Source organism: Temnothorax curvispinosus, unplaced genomic scaffold (genome assembly GCF_003070985.1).
Source record: "Temnothorax curvispinosus isolate PA1 unplaced genomic scaffold, ASM307098v1 QBEX01002856.1, whole genome shotgun sequence".
NCBI lineage: Eukaryota > Metazoa > Arthropoda > Insecta > Hymenoptera > Formicidae > Temnothorax > Temnothorax curvispinosus.
The window spans coordinates 1-14,405 of NW_020212636.1; the positions used below are offsets into that span (position 1 = coordinate 1).

General features: G+C 36.5%; 2 protein-coding genes across 5 annotated transcripts; one reads left to right on the forward strand and one right to left on the reverse strand.

Moving 5' to 3' along the window:
• Positions 1-6: 6 nt before the first annotated feature.
• LOC112452007 (transcription initiation factor TFIID subunit 3-like) lies at positions 7-9,089 on the reverse strand. Of its 2 annotated transcripts, XM_025011991.1 has the most exons (10): positions 8,547-9,088; positions 7,395-7,566; positions 6,690-6,932; positions 5,403-6,595; positions 4,602-5,204; positions 4,121-4,318; positions 3,945-4,045; positions 3,423-3,756; positions 271-371; positions 7-177 (listed from the first exon to the last, which is right to left on the reverse strand). In XM_025011991.1, the coding sequence occupies exons 2-10, from the start codon at positions 7,558-7,560 to the stop codon at positions 42-44; spliced, it is 3,075 nt and encodes a 1,024-aa protein (XP_024867759.1). In that variant the 5' UTR covers positions 7,561-7,566; positions 8,547-9,088; the 3' UTR covers positions 7-41. The 2 variants fall into 2 exon arrangements, with proteins under 2 accessions (XP_024867759.1, XP_024867760.1); XM_025011992.1 differs by lacking the exons at positions 7-177; positions 271-371 and adding an exon at positions 1,030-1,115 and having other exon boundaries at positions 8,547-9,089.
• Positions 9,090-9,288: 199 nt separating this feature from the next.
• LOC112452005 (transformer-2 protein homolog alpha-like) lies at positions 9,289-14,372 on the forward strand. 3 transcript variants are annotated; one of them, XM_025011988.1, is made up of 5 exons: positions 9,289-9,448; positions 10,910-11,401; positions 11,661-11,875; positions 11,986-12,083; positions 13,882-14,372. In XM_025011988.1, the coding sequence occupies exons 1-5, from the start codon at positions 9,434-9,436 to the stop codon at positions 13,905-13,907; spliced, it is 846 nt and encodes a 281-aa protein (XP_024867756.1). In that variant the 5' UTR covers positions 9,289-9,433; the 3' UTR covers positions 13,908-14,372. The 3 variants fall into 3 exon arrangements, with proteins under 3 accessions (XP_024867756.1, XP_024867758.1, XP_024867755.1); XM_025011990.1 differs by lacking the exon at positions 13,882-14,372 and adding an exon at positions 13,238-13,759; XM_025011987.1 differs by lacking the exon at positions 13,882-14,372 and having other exon boundaries at positions 11,986-13,759.
• Positions 14,373-14,405: the final 33 nt, after the last annotated feature.

Genomic DNA, 14,405 nt, shown 5'->3' on the forward strand with positions numbered 1-14,405 from the left:
ATGACACCGGGTCTCGCGTAGTTGGACCCGGTTGACTTATACTAGGCAGTTACTTTCACTTTCTTTTTCCGCTTCTTCTTCTTTTTATCGTGGAGCAGCTCCTGTTTCTTCGCTATACAAAAGCGGCAGTACCAATCCTCGTCTTCAGCTGGTGGAACCTGCATACCGACGCACACCCTGAAATATTAGAAAAAGAACAAAGTTTGGCAAAATTCGACTAACTCCAACATTATACGGTGTAAATTACATAAATATAAACGAGTTATTTACCAGTGATACCAAGCGTCACAATCGTCACAGCCAATCATCGGCGAGCCATCATCCTGGTTGCCGCACGCGGGACATATCCACACTTGACGACCTCCTCGATCCTGTAACACTCATCTCAGGATAAACAGAACTCGGCGAACTTTTAAATAAAACCCAACCCATCTCGACGAATTCGCTCTGGAGTTTTGGAAAATCGTTCAAACAAATATGCCAACATTTGGATTCATCAAATATTTATTTTAATGGAACATGTTGCACTTTCTTTATCAAGAATAACGTACTGATTCTACAAGGATTGGTCAGTGGACTTCACGTCAAGATATTTTGTCATGTTGTCCATGAATATTCTCTCTTATCAAGAAGGAACATTTTAATAATAAAACAAGATACCGACATCTCATAGTACTTTCTTGTGAACTGCTGCAGAAATTCCTGAGTCTTAAACAATGCATGGGACTTATGTATCTCGGTAATACAATGATTTATGATAACATGAATCGGAGATGAACTTGTCTCTTCTTTTTTTTTTTAGCATTCGATACGCATCCTTTAAATCATGTCCTAGCTTTTTATTGTCTAAATCACTCCTATTTAAAGTAGCTAGCGTGCGCATTATTTATGTATTCATATTTTTGCGATATACGTATCCGTGTCGCAACTAACGTATTATGAAGTATGAAAACTAGTTATCCATAGCGCACAGAAAAATACCTTGCAATGTTCTTTAAAAGAGGTGTAAAGCGTACTCACCACAGTAGTGGCTGGTGTTGTAGGCAACACGTTCCTGCCATTTTCTTTGTCTTCTTTAGCATCGTCCTTTTTAGGAACTGGATCTGCTTTCACCTCTGTACCGTTAAAACCGTCGGTTATATTCCTAACGGGTCTCTCATGCTAATTTTTTTTTCTATGCAACGTGCAAATCTCATGCAACGATTTGACTTTATACTTTTTGCTACATAATTTTTTTTTTTTTTTAAGTTTTCTCTCTGCTGTCTGTTAGTGTGTATCGTTAATAAATTATATATCAATAATCGCAAACCCCGTAAATATATTCGCTGATTAAATGAAGAGAAGTGAACGGGAAAAATCATTAGTTTAAGTTATCTTGAGATAAGTAAATTTTTATAATAAAGGTTTAAAAATAAGAGCTGTGACATATTAGTTACATTAGTTACATTAACTGATAAGACGCATGCTCTCTAATGCTACTTAGTTAACAGTCAAGCGGCGAATTCAAAAGTGTGTGACACACAAGTATCAATTGCATCTTGTAACTATTTATACGTGAGGAATATATATGTATGCGCTAATGTGACTGCACTTGCTAAATAGAGAAGAGAAATTAACGAGAAGCATGGGCATATTATTAACTAACATAAGACAAATATACTGTAAAAGAAATTACTTCCTTCAGCATGTACGGAAATGTCAAGAATAAATTGTATATTAGTAAACCGGCACTGCTTGTAACTTTAAGCTATATACTGACATATGAAATATAAGTGAAATATCAAATTTACGATAATTTAGTTAAACATACATTAACGTTAAAGATAAAACGATGGCATCCTGTGTGTTAAAGGCATTAATTGATACTGATTATGGTACATAGTTTTAGAGTAATGCCTCTATAAAATTTGCGATATTGCATTTATACTGCCACAACAGATATTCGTTCATTAAATCTGTCAGAACGTTATTTTTATAATTACACTGTAATCGCTCAAATTTGCAATAATAAGAAGAAGAGACAAGTATACCATATTGTATATCGTACGTATATACATATACATATACATATACACATATGTATATAATATATATATATATATATATATATAATGGATGATAAAATGATGACGATAAATGCTTTCTTATTCTTAAAATACATGATTAAATTAATTTTCTAAGTTAATATTATTTATTTTTTTTTATAAAAAATTATATCTATATTTACATAAATGCAGCAATCAATTCTACAAATGGCAAACTCAAGATGCAGCTACTCAGAAAAGACTGTATATTGAAAAATATAATAAATCAAATAAAGAAACTATCAAATTTTACTAATCAGTATAATTTTTTCTAAAAAATATTATTTCTAAATTTTATTTCTGTATCACAAGATATATGAACTGAATAGTACTTTGTAACTTGTATATTGTGACTTGAGATTATTTAAATCCACTAATTATAAAAATGTCTTTTCTGAAAAGCTCTTTGTACAAAAGAAGTCTTGCGAGGCAGAATGGTGAAAGTAGAATGGCAAAATAAGCGATTAATTCAATTTCTGAAAATTAAAACTAAAGAAATATTTAAGACTCAATATAAGAAATGGAAATATGAGCACTGAACTCAAAGAAAGAAAAAGAGAAAGTGAGTAAGGTAATAATTGCAACAAAAAATACACAGTAAGTCTAAATATAGCTATAAGAGAGAATGTGTACTACAATCATTATTTTGACAACATAACAATATATCAAAAGAGAGAGCGTGGTTTAAGGAAAAAAAGGAAAACATGATACCGTCACCACAAGACGTAAATGCATAGATAGCATGAATAGGAAATTGGAACTTTTGGATAGGCTCATACTTGAAACAATATCGATGGGTTGGGTTTATTTCATTATAGAATAAAATATCAATAAAATGTTTGTAATAAATTTAAGGCAAATTTCCCCCTCCCAAATTGGTTATATATGTGACAATTATTTTAAAAAACTTTACTATAAAATTTTAATCCAATTTAATTTAGTTAATGTACTTTCAAAACTTTGCAAAAATTTCTTATTTGTATGCTTATGTTTTATTATCTATTAATTTATTTGTCATTTATAAAAATAAAGTTTCCTTATCATTGCAGCAATGTTATAATAGACAAATTATATAATTTCTTGTAAAATTAAAAAACAGCTTAACAGGAACGCTAATATTTATTTTTAATGTTCTTTGAAAGAAAAATATATTAATTTTTAAGTCCTATATATTATTATTTCCTATATAAATAATTTATTCGATCATATATTCAATTTATTTACCAAAGATTTCCTTTGTGAAATATTATTTGTGAAACATTTTAATTCTAAGATCTCGAATCTTGATGTAAATTTCAATAATCCCCAATATGTAAATATCGTGAAAAATGTACTTACAAAATAATATGGTGGTTGTTGTGGCGGCACTAGAGGGTTCGGGAATTTAGGAGGATTGTCAAACTGAGGTGAAGGTATTGGCTCACTTTGAGATAGATTTTGGAAGTTAGATTTCTTTGCTCGAGGAACTGATGCAAGTGGCGCGCTAGTAAGAGTGGCAGAGAAAGAGTCTGTAGGAAGAGCAGGGCTTCCATCTAATATTCCCTCCTCTGTTTTCTTACTTGCTGACTTTTGCTTTGGCGGTCGTGTTACCAATGCCGATATTTTCGCCAATTCCGGACTTGGTTCCCGCTTGACCTCTTCATCCGGCTTTTTCACAAGTGGTTTAATAGTTCTGAGAAAAATAAGAAGTAACCACACAATGATTATCTGTGTCATGACATATTATGATTGTGTAATATAAAAATACCTCCTTTTTCGATAAACCAATTAAATATGCCAACACAAAAAAAAATTTGTATTACAATTATATTAAATTGCTAATAAAAGTTTACTAATAATAAGAATTTATTTATGACTTACATTTTCTTCATAGGCGCATTATCTGGTGTCGCTGGTCTAGGAGAAGCTGTACCTAATTTTAACGTAATTTTTGGAACAGCTTCTGGATTCTTTTCTTCCTTCTGTAATAACACAGATATAGTAAATTAATTATTGCTATTTACCATCATTATTATTAGCGGAAGATATATAAATACCATATTCTTCTTATTTTGATCTTTCTCCTTTTTCTTTTCTTTTTTCTCCTTCTTTTCCTTGATCTTTTCTAATTTCTCGCGTTTCTCAGCCTTTTCCTTCTTCTCCTTCATTTTCTCGCCTTTATCTTTGTGTTTCTCTTTCTTATCTTTCTTCTTCTTCAACTTATCCTTCTTTTCTTTCTTATGTTCCTTAGACTTCTAAAAATAGTTATAAACTGTTATAAATATATGTATATGTGAAATTACAATTATTATACTCTAGTTTAATCAAATTAATCTGATAGCTTTTATATGCGTAAAAACTACTAGATAAATTGATTAAGATAGAGCGTAGTAATTATATGGTATAAATGATGGATATAAATGAATAATATTATCGTGCATAGGAATTATCTTCATCGGGACATTTCTCCAAAATATATATATTTTAATAAAATATAATCGAAATATCTAACAAGATATGGTCTCTTGTCGAATTTACCATATCATTCTTCTCTGTTTTTTCAGCTTTAGAGTTTTTCGATGGTGGCATTTGCGCGACGGGTACTGTTGGTGTGGGAAGCGTGATTGGTGCGACAGGTGCAGACACTATAGGCGGTGCAGCGCCTACAGGCAGTACCCTCTCAGGTACTTTCATGAAAGGCAATTCTTTGTTTGGCTTAAACATTTTCGTAAGTTTGTTATCCACCTTCTCTTTGTCCGCCTTCTCATTCTCGCCTAGAATCGACGGAGATGTTAACTCGGCCGGTGGAGGGATCAGTGGCTTCTCACGTTCCACGGGTTTAATTTTAGGCAACGGGAAGTCCTCGGGCTTTACGGGTGGGTTAGAAAAACGTGGTGGTAATGGTAAATTGGGCATAGCGGGATGAGGACCTGGCCCACCTCGGGGGCCAAGCGGCAACGGAAACCGCGGGAACATCGGGGGAATTAAACCGGGTGCCGAAGGAAACGGAGGGAAAAAGGGGAGGGAAGGGAACGGAAGTGTGATCGGAAGAATAGGGTCTCTGTGTAGTGGTTCGGGTGCCTGCGGCGTTTTGGGCCGATCTGGTATATCCGATTCTGTCGTATCACATGAAGGTTTCGTCTGAAAAACAGCAAATCACCAGCAAGATATACTAATATTGAAAATTAGAAGCATATTAAAATGTGATACTCAATCGAATTATCGCTGGGAACAAAATCGACTGCGATTAATTTAAGAAATATATAAAATACGTATAACTCTTTTTGATACTATGTACACGTAGTTCGATGAGTAATTGTCCTGTAAAACATATATTACCTTTTTCGGACTACTTTGTTTCGGACTCTTCAATTTAGGTTCTTTCTTTTTGCCACTCTTCTCTTTCTTCTTTCGCTTCTGTTCCGGTACCGTGGGTACACTCAATTCGGGGGTTTTCGGCGTGCTGGGCGTACCCGGCGGTGAAATGTCAGCGTCGTCGAACATGTAAACATCTGACGATAAACTCTGCACGTCTGCCAAATCACTGTCCGACTGTATGTGCACGTCCGGTGTATGAGGTGTCTTCTTCTCCTCGCGTCCTGCTTTCGGGTCCGCGTCGTTACGGTGCGCATGCTTCTCCGCATTCTCGATATCTATGATCAAATCCGGCGACTTTTCGCGCGACTCAAGAATCTCCTTGTGCTTATGTGGCTCCGTCGTCTCTTTGTCCTTGTCCTTTTCCTCGCGCGGTTTCGATATCTTCTTGAATATATTCAGTTTTTGTTTATCCGGCTCCGACGGCAACTTGTCAACGGTTTCCTCCTTCTTTTCGACGGCAGGAGGACCGTCCGTCAGATCTACCTTGTCGGGCTTGACCTTCGGCTGCGTCGCCTTCGACGGTTTCGGACTACTGGCGGCTGATTTAGGTGACGCGATCTTCGGCGTGGATGGCCTGCTACCCGTGAGTTCTTGTAACGTGGTAGATTGTGCCTTGCCACCACCTGGCTTTAAAGGTTTTAACTTGGCCAACTCCTTCATGCCGACTAATTTCTTTACTTTACTCTCATCGATCTTGTCCGGCTTGAACAATTCCTTCGCGCCTTTCTTCTTCTTATTCTCTTTGTCAAGCTTACGATCCTCGGGACCTTTCTTCACAACCTTCTTCGGTTTCTTGTCGGTCTTCAGTTCAGGTGGCACCATCGGATAGGAACTCGGTTGCGGTGAATCCGATCGGACTTGATGCGGCGTTCTCGATTCAGGTAGCTTTCCTTCTCGCGCGGGTGATAAAAAACCAGAGGTGGTCATCATAACGCTGCTTATTTCACGTAACGGTCTGCCCTCCTCCAAAACCTTCGCCCGCTTCACTACGGGGCTTTCAAAAGACACCGGATCGCCCGGTCGTTTAAAAACCACCTGTGGCGACATTCTGTGAGGTGATGCGTTATTCGAATTGCCCGACGATGTCCCACTACTGGATGTCAAGTCTGCCGTGCCATTCATTAAACTTTCATTCTTATCTGATATGTATTCCTCTGCAATCATTATTATATTATCGATAAAACGTAAATTAATGGAAACTGACATAATTATTGCAGTTTACCCAATAAAGAAAATATGATTCATTACCTTCGGTATCTGGGTACATAGCTGGTAAATGTTCGTGTACGTGTACTGGTCTCGTGACTACTTCACGACTACCCGGTTTTAAAAAATTCAAATGATTCTCACGTCGAACTGGATACTTAGGTACTTGTATAGGACATGGAACAGAATCTACATTTTTCACGTATTCGGCTAATTCTTGTATGTCAATATTCATATATTGAAATGTTAACCCTAAGTCGTCAAGATTTGGTTCCGTCCTTCCCACTGTAAAAACGTAAAAATATAATAAATCCAAAATATCTATATATGTATTAACATCACTCAGTAAGTGTAACAAGTAAATAATTTATTTAGTTTTCTCTTAACACATTGTGGATCAGACATTTTACTGCATAGCCGGCTATGTTTTTACATAAAATATTTTTAAGGTACTTATGATTTGTCCACAATTAAAAATCACCGTTATGTTACTGAGTTACTGTTCTCGACTGATGAATAAAAAATGCGAGATATCTCGTCATCAGTCTTTAACGATGGAATATGAAACGTGAGATAACTCATCTGTCCATGTTAAGAAACTTTAAGAATATAAATTTTGATAATAGTATCCAAAAACTATTCAATATTTTACTTCATAAAATATATATATATAAAAAGACAAGAAAGCAAAAGACCTTGACAACACACAAGGCAATCACTGTCAAAATTAATATAACAGTTACTCACAAACTTCCGCATATTGATGTGTGAGCTTGGAAATACGTAACAGATATTCTTGCAGAAGATCTACCAGAAACTCCAATGGTGTAGAATTAATGGAGTGCCATCCTATCGTCTGACAAATCTGTGCAACGACTATTTTTAAAACGTTTCGACTGTATTCAGCTGACATTTTTGCCTGCAAAAATTATGAAAATATACGTGAATATTTTGACGCAGAGTTTTTTTAACCCGTTGTCTTACAATTTCAAATCAAACTCGTGCCAGATAACATAGTCTAGATAATATAATAATCTCACCAATGATATAGATTTTATCTAAATATAACAAACGTGGGTACAACTCAATCTGTGTAATAACTGGACACATTACAATACATTTCTTATATAATTTTATATATATATATCATCAATAGCACAAAAAATCGTAAGCTCCTTATTCAATCTTTATTCTAGAGACTCCAACTTTTTTTTTAAAGCTTATTGTTACAATTGTTTATTATCCTCCAAGAAATAGTACTGAGATTGTTCACTCCCTAGGTTATCTTGCAATTAAGTTTGTATTTAGGATACTTAGTTCTTATATCAGACATTTTCTCAGATAAAATTCTAAATCATCTGAGAATCAAATCTAGATCTTTTGCTGGACAAGTAACTGCTGTAACATTGAGCTATCCAATATTCCATATATATATGTGTATATATATATATATATATATATATATATATGCAAAACATAATAATCATCGGAGAAAAATTAAACGTACTGACTGAACATTTCTATTTATCTTGACAATCCAACCGACAGCACGTCCACAGTCACAAGAGATTGTAAGGCAACGAGGTTAAGAATAGTACGTACACTCCTATGTAAACTGTGCCCTAGTTTACACCGATCACTTGATACGCGTATTAAATAGTAAATAACTAGTAAATTAGTTTGATTATTGGTTGATCAGCTCAAAAATATACCATTTGACACGCGTATCAAGAGATCGGTGTAAACTAGGCCTTTTTTGTATATGCCAATTTAGTACTACATAGTAACCAGTATATACACAAAACAAAGCGAAAACCAAAGCAGTACGTATATAACACTTGAATAGAATCAACGAATTTAATTATTCAAAATAAATATTTTTGAGACAAAAAATTGTACCGTTACGTGATCGCCAACAGTTATCGTAACCAACGCTGGCCGGAGCAATCACGACGCTGCGGAGACTCGTACGTGCCAATTCAGCGACAGCGTCGCTGCACAGGCTCGGAGGCCAACGGATATATCTTCAGGGATGTTTTTAATCAGCCACACAAGCCACAAGCTCGAGGGAGGAAAAGAACGAAACCGCGATAGGGGCCAAGTGTACGTTCCTTCACCTGGACGCGCGTGAACCGTGAACGTACGCGACAGCGGGAGAATACCTCTCTCTTCCGGCCTTCTCAGCCGGACAGTCACATAGTTGACGTGCTTGACGTGAACATTAACGTGAACGTCGCTCGACACCCAGAACTCGCGAGAGAGAAAAAGAGAGAGAGAGAGAGAGACACACAATGCGCGTTGTAAATGTATCGCGAGATACACTAGCCGTTAGCCGCCATTCCTTGCCGTTCCCGTCATTCCCGTCTGTTCCCGTGGACTAGAGTCCTACTCCTTCCTATATTCCTATCCCGCGAGCGGCGCGGACGCAGGCCGGCGCGCACTGCGCAGTCATCATGGGCGCAGTGTGATCTCCGTCGCTAAAGTCACTAGATTTTAACAAAGTACCCAGGCGTCGCCACGGCCTCGTGCGCACGCGCCGCGCGAAAACCGCGACCGCGGCGCGTCCACGTCCACGCGTTGCCATGGTAACGCCGCCGGATGTTGGTGTGTTCATTCGTGTGCGGACTGCGGACTGCGGGGCAGTGCGGGGAGCCCGGCGTTTCCTGCGACGAGGCTTCCACGCCATATTATTTGTCGATTGTCGAGAGTCTACCGAGGAAACGGAGCGCGTGGCGACGCATTTCGTTTTCTGTCCGACACAGATCCACGGTCGAGGGACTTTGGCGATGAGCGATATCGAGGTGAGTGCCGAAAAATCGCGGATCCTCGCGCAACCGACTCGCGAACCGTCGTCGCGTGAAACGCGACGAAATAACGCGACTCGGCACGGCCATTATCGATCCAGCGGCGCAGTTCCTACTCCCAGCCATTATCGGTACCACGCGGCGTTCGTCATGACTCGACGCGCGCGACTCGTTCGCTGCCGCTAATTGCGGAATGTGTCTTGCAAAAAATGTGCAATATCGAATTCCCGACGATTCGCCGACGATGATTTTGATCTCGGCGAAAGCGCTTTATAAGGTTATAAACGTGAATAGCTGAATCGCGATTGGTCGGTCGCGCTCATATGTTAGAACATTGGCGATTGTTATCGTTGGTAACATTCGCTATTTAGAAAATATATATTTAATTCTAATTTGATTTGATATATATATATATATATATATATATATATATATATATATTTTCTAGGTTAGATTTGTATACATATGTATTTATTCTGATGAAAATGAAATGTTTCCGCAAATGCTTTTTGATCTGAAGTTCAATTTACAAGAAGGTCTTTATTTGTCTTTATTAGCTTGTGATATATTTGTTTATATAGAATGCCAAACATTGTCATACCTTGGAAAGTTACAAGTTATCTTTTGGAGTAAAGCTTACATTACTATTGAAGAACTCAGTTCTGTCCTCTTAGACATTGAACATTCTGTTTTCCATTTGCAAATTTATCGTAAGTTTTAAATATTACTTAACATTTCAATATTAGACGCATGAAGACTTTTAATTTAACATTTAAATGCATTTATATTTATTGAAGTATTAATTAGTACTTTTTATTTCTTCTATATGTGTGTGAAAAATATGTGTGTTCTCGCAATGGAGTTAAGGAGAGTGGTTGCTCAAATTAATCTGATAAGAATTAATTCAAATTCGGCTTTGATAAATGGGCGCCAATAAGTATAACTTTAGTGATTAATTACTCAACAACTAAACTATAAAGACAGTTGGCTTACACTTTGGCATGGACGACAGATTTCCATAGACGAATATCCTCCATAAATTTGAACTAATTCTTATCATATTGATTGAGCAATCATCCTCCTTAAGCAATAAAAGAATTAGTGGATTAAAGAAAGATATTATAAAATATCATAAATATTATACTTCTTTAATCTGCTAATTCTTTAGTTGCTTGTAACTCCATTGTGAATATTTCTTTTATATATACAGAAGAAATAAAAGATATTAAAAAATACACAAATAAATATAATATATTTAAATGTTAAATTAAATGTTTTTATATGTGTATAATATTATCATGTGTGTATAATTCATGTGTGTTAAATATTATCACATTTTTTTTATGTCCCATTTTCTCAATTTAATTTATCATGTAAAATATAATGATAATTCAATTTTGTATCATCTTTGTATATACATGATATAACTTGCGGTAACGGTTGTGTTTTAATTTGCAGAGAAGTGGCAGTCGCAGTGCAAGCCCCCGTCGACCACGAACTGCGGACGGTGGCCTAAGAGACTCGCGATCGCATTCGAGATCGCGTAAGTCGCGCGAGCGGAAGGAGCACAAAGAGGTCAACAAATACTCGAGGTCGCGTAGTCGATCCGCGTCACGCGGTCGCAAGTCGTATCGGGGCAGCAAGTATACCGTTGGTCACCGTAGTAGCCGCAGCCGAAGTCGTTCGCCATACCGCGGCAGTCGTTACTCCCGTAGTAGATCTCGCTCGTACTCGCGGTCGCGGTACTCTCGCGACCGACACGTGTACCGGTCACACTCACGCAGCCCGATGTCATCGAGGCGGCGGCACATTGGTAATCGCGACAATCCTTGCCCTTCCCGTTGCCTAGGTGTCTTCGGACTCTCAATTTTCACGACTGAACAGCAAATCCAACATATATTCTCGCGATATGGCCCAGTAGAACGAGTACAGGTCGTTATCGATGCAAAGGTATGTGAGACTTGATGTATTCATGTATGTTTATTCATATATTAATATAGTACGCGACAGTCCCCACATAGGTGTTTACACTGGGGAACAATAAAGCTGCGCCAGAAATTTAGAACGTTCATTCTTAAGAGACACATGATACGTTAAAGGCTTCTGGCCACATAATTACATATTAATATAAATCTACGTGTAAATTAGAAGTTAGTACAACTTAGTGATAGCGCAGTTTAATGGTACCACATGTAATTCATATTTACAGACTGGACGCTCTAGAGGATTTTGCTTTGTATATTTCGAATCGTCCGAGGATGCTAAAGTGGCTAAAGACCAATGCACCGGCATGGAAATTGACGGGAGACGAATCAGAGTAGACTTCTCTATTACGCAACGCGCTCATACTCCTACTCCGGGAATATACATGGGAAAACCTACGCATCTGCATGACAGAAACTGGGATGCTCCGAGACGTAGAGAGTAAGTCGTCTAAGTCCTCTCGAAATAATAAGTCAAAAAAATAATTGACACATTATTTCTCTTTTTTCCGTTTTCTAATTCTTTATTTTTTTTAATACTGGAAACAATAGAGTTAGCTACAGAGGAAGTTATCGTCGCTCACCCAGCCCATACTACAGCCGTCGACGTTCACGTTACGACCGCTCTAGATCGCGCTCCTATTCGCCGCGTAAGTACAACGCCCACTTAAATTTGCAATTTGCAATATAAGCTGTCTACATGGATATATGTGTCTCATCCTTGTACTAAATTTATGTTAGAACACGAGATTATATACGTCTATATACAGGGTGTTTCAAGGATAATAAAGTTGCATGAAAGTTCGTGAAAAATTGATTAATAAAAAAATTAATAAAAGTGCATGCCACTTTTTTATAAAGTAGTTTCTATATAAAGGTTTTAAGGTATAACCAATCGTAAGCATTGATTAAAAAGCCATCTGTCCGTGTGTCGTGCGCGCAATGGTATTAGATAATTAGATGTCAAACAAAACGTTGCCGCTGTACGCATACTACTGCACGATCATACTTTTTAACCAATGTATTGATTATACCTTAAACCTTTATATTTAAGAAACTACTTTATAAAAAAAACGGCATGCCCTTTTATTACTTAAATTTTTCACGAATTTTTATGCTGCAATTTTATTATCCTCGGGACACCCTGTATATGTATAAAACTGCAAATTATCTAGCAAAAACTTCATATTTTCGTAATTTCTTGCACAACGGTGCTTACTGTAATGTACGTTTATTTCTCTTATCTCACTTTTTTGTTTTACTGAACACTTTACACGAAAATTTTACGTGGAGAAGAATTCTCGCATGTTTCATAACGTTTATTTTTCTAGAGAAAGACATGACTTCTCATCATAATTCTTTGTTACGGCCGGGCATCTTGCTGTGTTATATACATTAATTAACTGCTTTGTTGAAGATATTTATGAAAATTATGAAATCTAAAAGAAATTAATATATTGCGTAAAATACTTAAAAAAAAATTAAAATATTTAATATATATATCGATGCTGCTTACTATTAATTTCAAGAGACGATTTTGCACGCGATATATCTTATTACGTTGAAAAATTCGTCGAGCCATTTACAATATAATGCTTCTTTCGGATTCATATTTTCGTAGACCGCTTATATTTATCGAAACGGTAATGTTAATTGGATTACAAAGTAAGCACTTAAGTTAGCAAGAAATCGGCAGACGGGAGCATCAGAGAAATGCGCTCGATAAATCGTACGGTAGTAGCTAAGCAGCAATCCGTAACTTGCGTAAACAATCATGGTTTTTTTGTTGCTTAATGAATTTCAGGACGCTATTAGTCATGCAAGTGATGCGAGGCCAGGTCCTTTCGGAAGATCCGATGAGTTTGACCCAAATATTTCGTCAACGGGTCAAAATTATTAAATTAACAAAATCACATTATATTACTATTCTTACCTTACCTAATCCTGCATCCGTATGCAGATATACAATCTCGCAAGCGTTTTAGTTACACTACTATAAACAGTATCTACTATACAGTATATACTATAAACACTATTGACAAAAAGAAAAATGTAAAATGTAGTAAAGTGTAGCATACCGTTTGCACGAAAACCAGTAAGGTTAGAATAGATGTAAAACCTTATTTTCATAAGTTTATATCTCTTCCTCTTAATGTTATGAAGATAAGGTTTCAATTGTGTAATAATACAGGCTATAATGTGAGCTGGAATATAATTGAGTGCTCGATATTTGTGTTGTCTCTAGCTTACAGTTGTATTCCAGCCGTTGACTAGAATCTTTTAAAAAATGTGAAAAATTCTCTCTTTAACGAAAAAAAAAAATAAAGTAAACCTAAATAAATAAAGCAGGAAAACGAAACGCAAAGATATAAAAAAAAAAAAAACACAGAAAAATAATAACGAGCTTTGGTACAAGTAAGTTCTCTAACCTGTTTGTTTGTTTATAAGGTTTTGAATCAAGAGGTATTGGATGATAGAGGGAAGTTTGAAGTTTCACTCTGAAAAAATGAGTTTTGAAAAGTCGAAGACAAGATATTTGAAGACACGTTTATCTTGCTCGCATTGTCAAGAGTCAGAAGGTTTTCTCGGTTGCTTGTGACAAAGAATATGATCTGCAATTCATTTCCGGCTGAGAAGCCTCAAGCCTAGAAGAAAACGTCAAGTAGTGCAAGCCCGAAGACAGAATCGAGTTGATCGTCAGACCCCCGACCGGGACGGAGTTCATTTTGGTTGGGGGTGAAAACAGGGCCGAACGTGTTTCCGAAAAATATTCAAGAAGTTCATCGAAAAATCTTTCGTAGAATAGGGACGAGCGTAAGGTGCTCCCAGACCTTTATACCGATCATATTCTTTATCAGTTGGTTTGGTTGCCACACGCTATTTTATTCGCTCTAGAGAACTGCATATACATATACATATATATACATATATATATATATATATATATATATATATATATATATATATATATA

What these genes read in the sequence shown, in the direction of transcription:
- LOC112452007 (XM_025011991.1), bottom strand. Translation starts at nt 7,560, where the DNA reads ATGTCAGCTGAATACAGTCGAAACGTTTTAAAAATAGTCGTTGCACAG. An exon ending in ACATCAATATGCGGAAGTTT is followed by an intron (nt 6,933 to 7,394) that starts GTGAGTAACTGT and finishes ACGTTTTTACAG; the next exon opens with TGGGAAGGACGGAACCAAAT. An exon ending in AATGCGCCTATGAAGAAAAT is followed by an intron (nt 3,757 to 3,944) that starts GTAAGTCATAAA and finishes TATTTTTCTCAG; the next exon opens with AACTATTAAACCACTTGTGA.
- LOC112452005 (XM_025011987.1), top strand. An exon ending in AGGTCGTTATCGATGCAAAG is followed by an intron (nt 11,402 to 11,660) that starts GTATGTGAGACT and finishes TCATATTTACAG; the next exon opens with ACTGGACGCTCTAGAGGATT. An exon ending in GATGCTCCGAGACGTAGAGA is followed by an intron (nt 11,876 to 11,985) that starts GTAAGTCGTCTA and finishes TGGAAACAATAG; the next exon opens with AGTTAGCTACAGAGGAAGTT.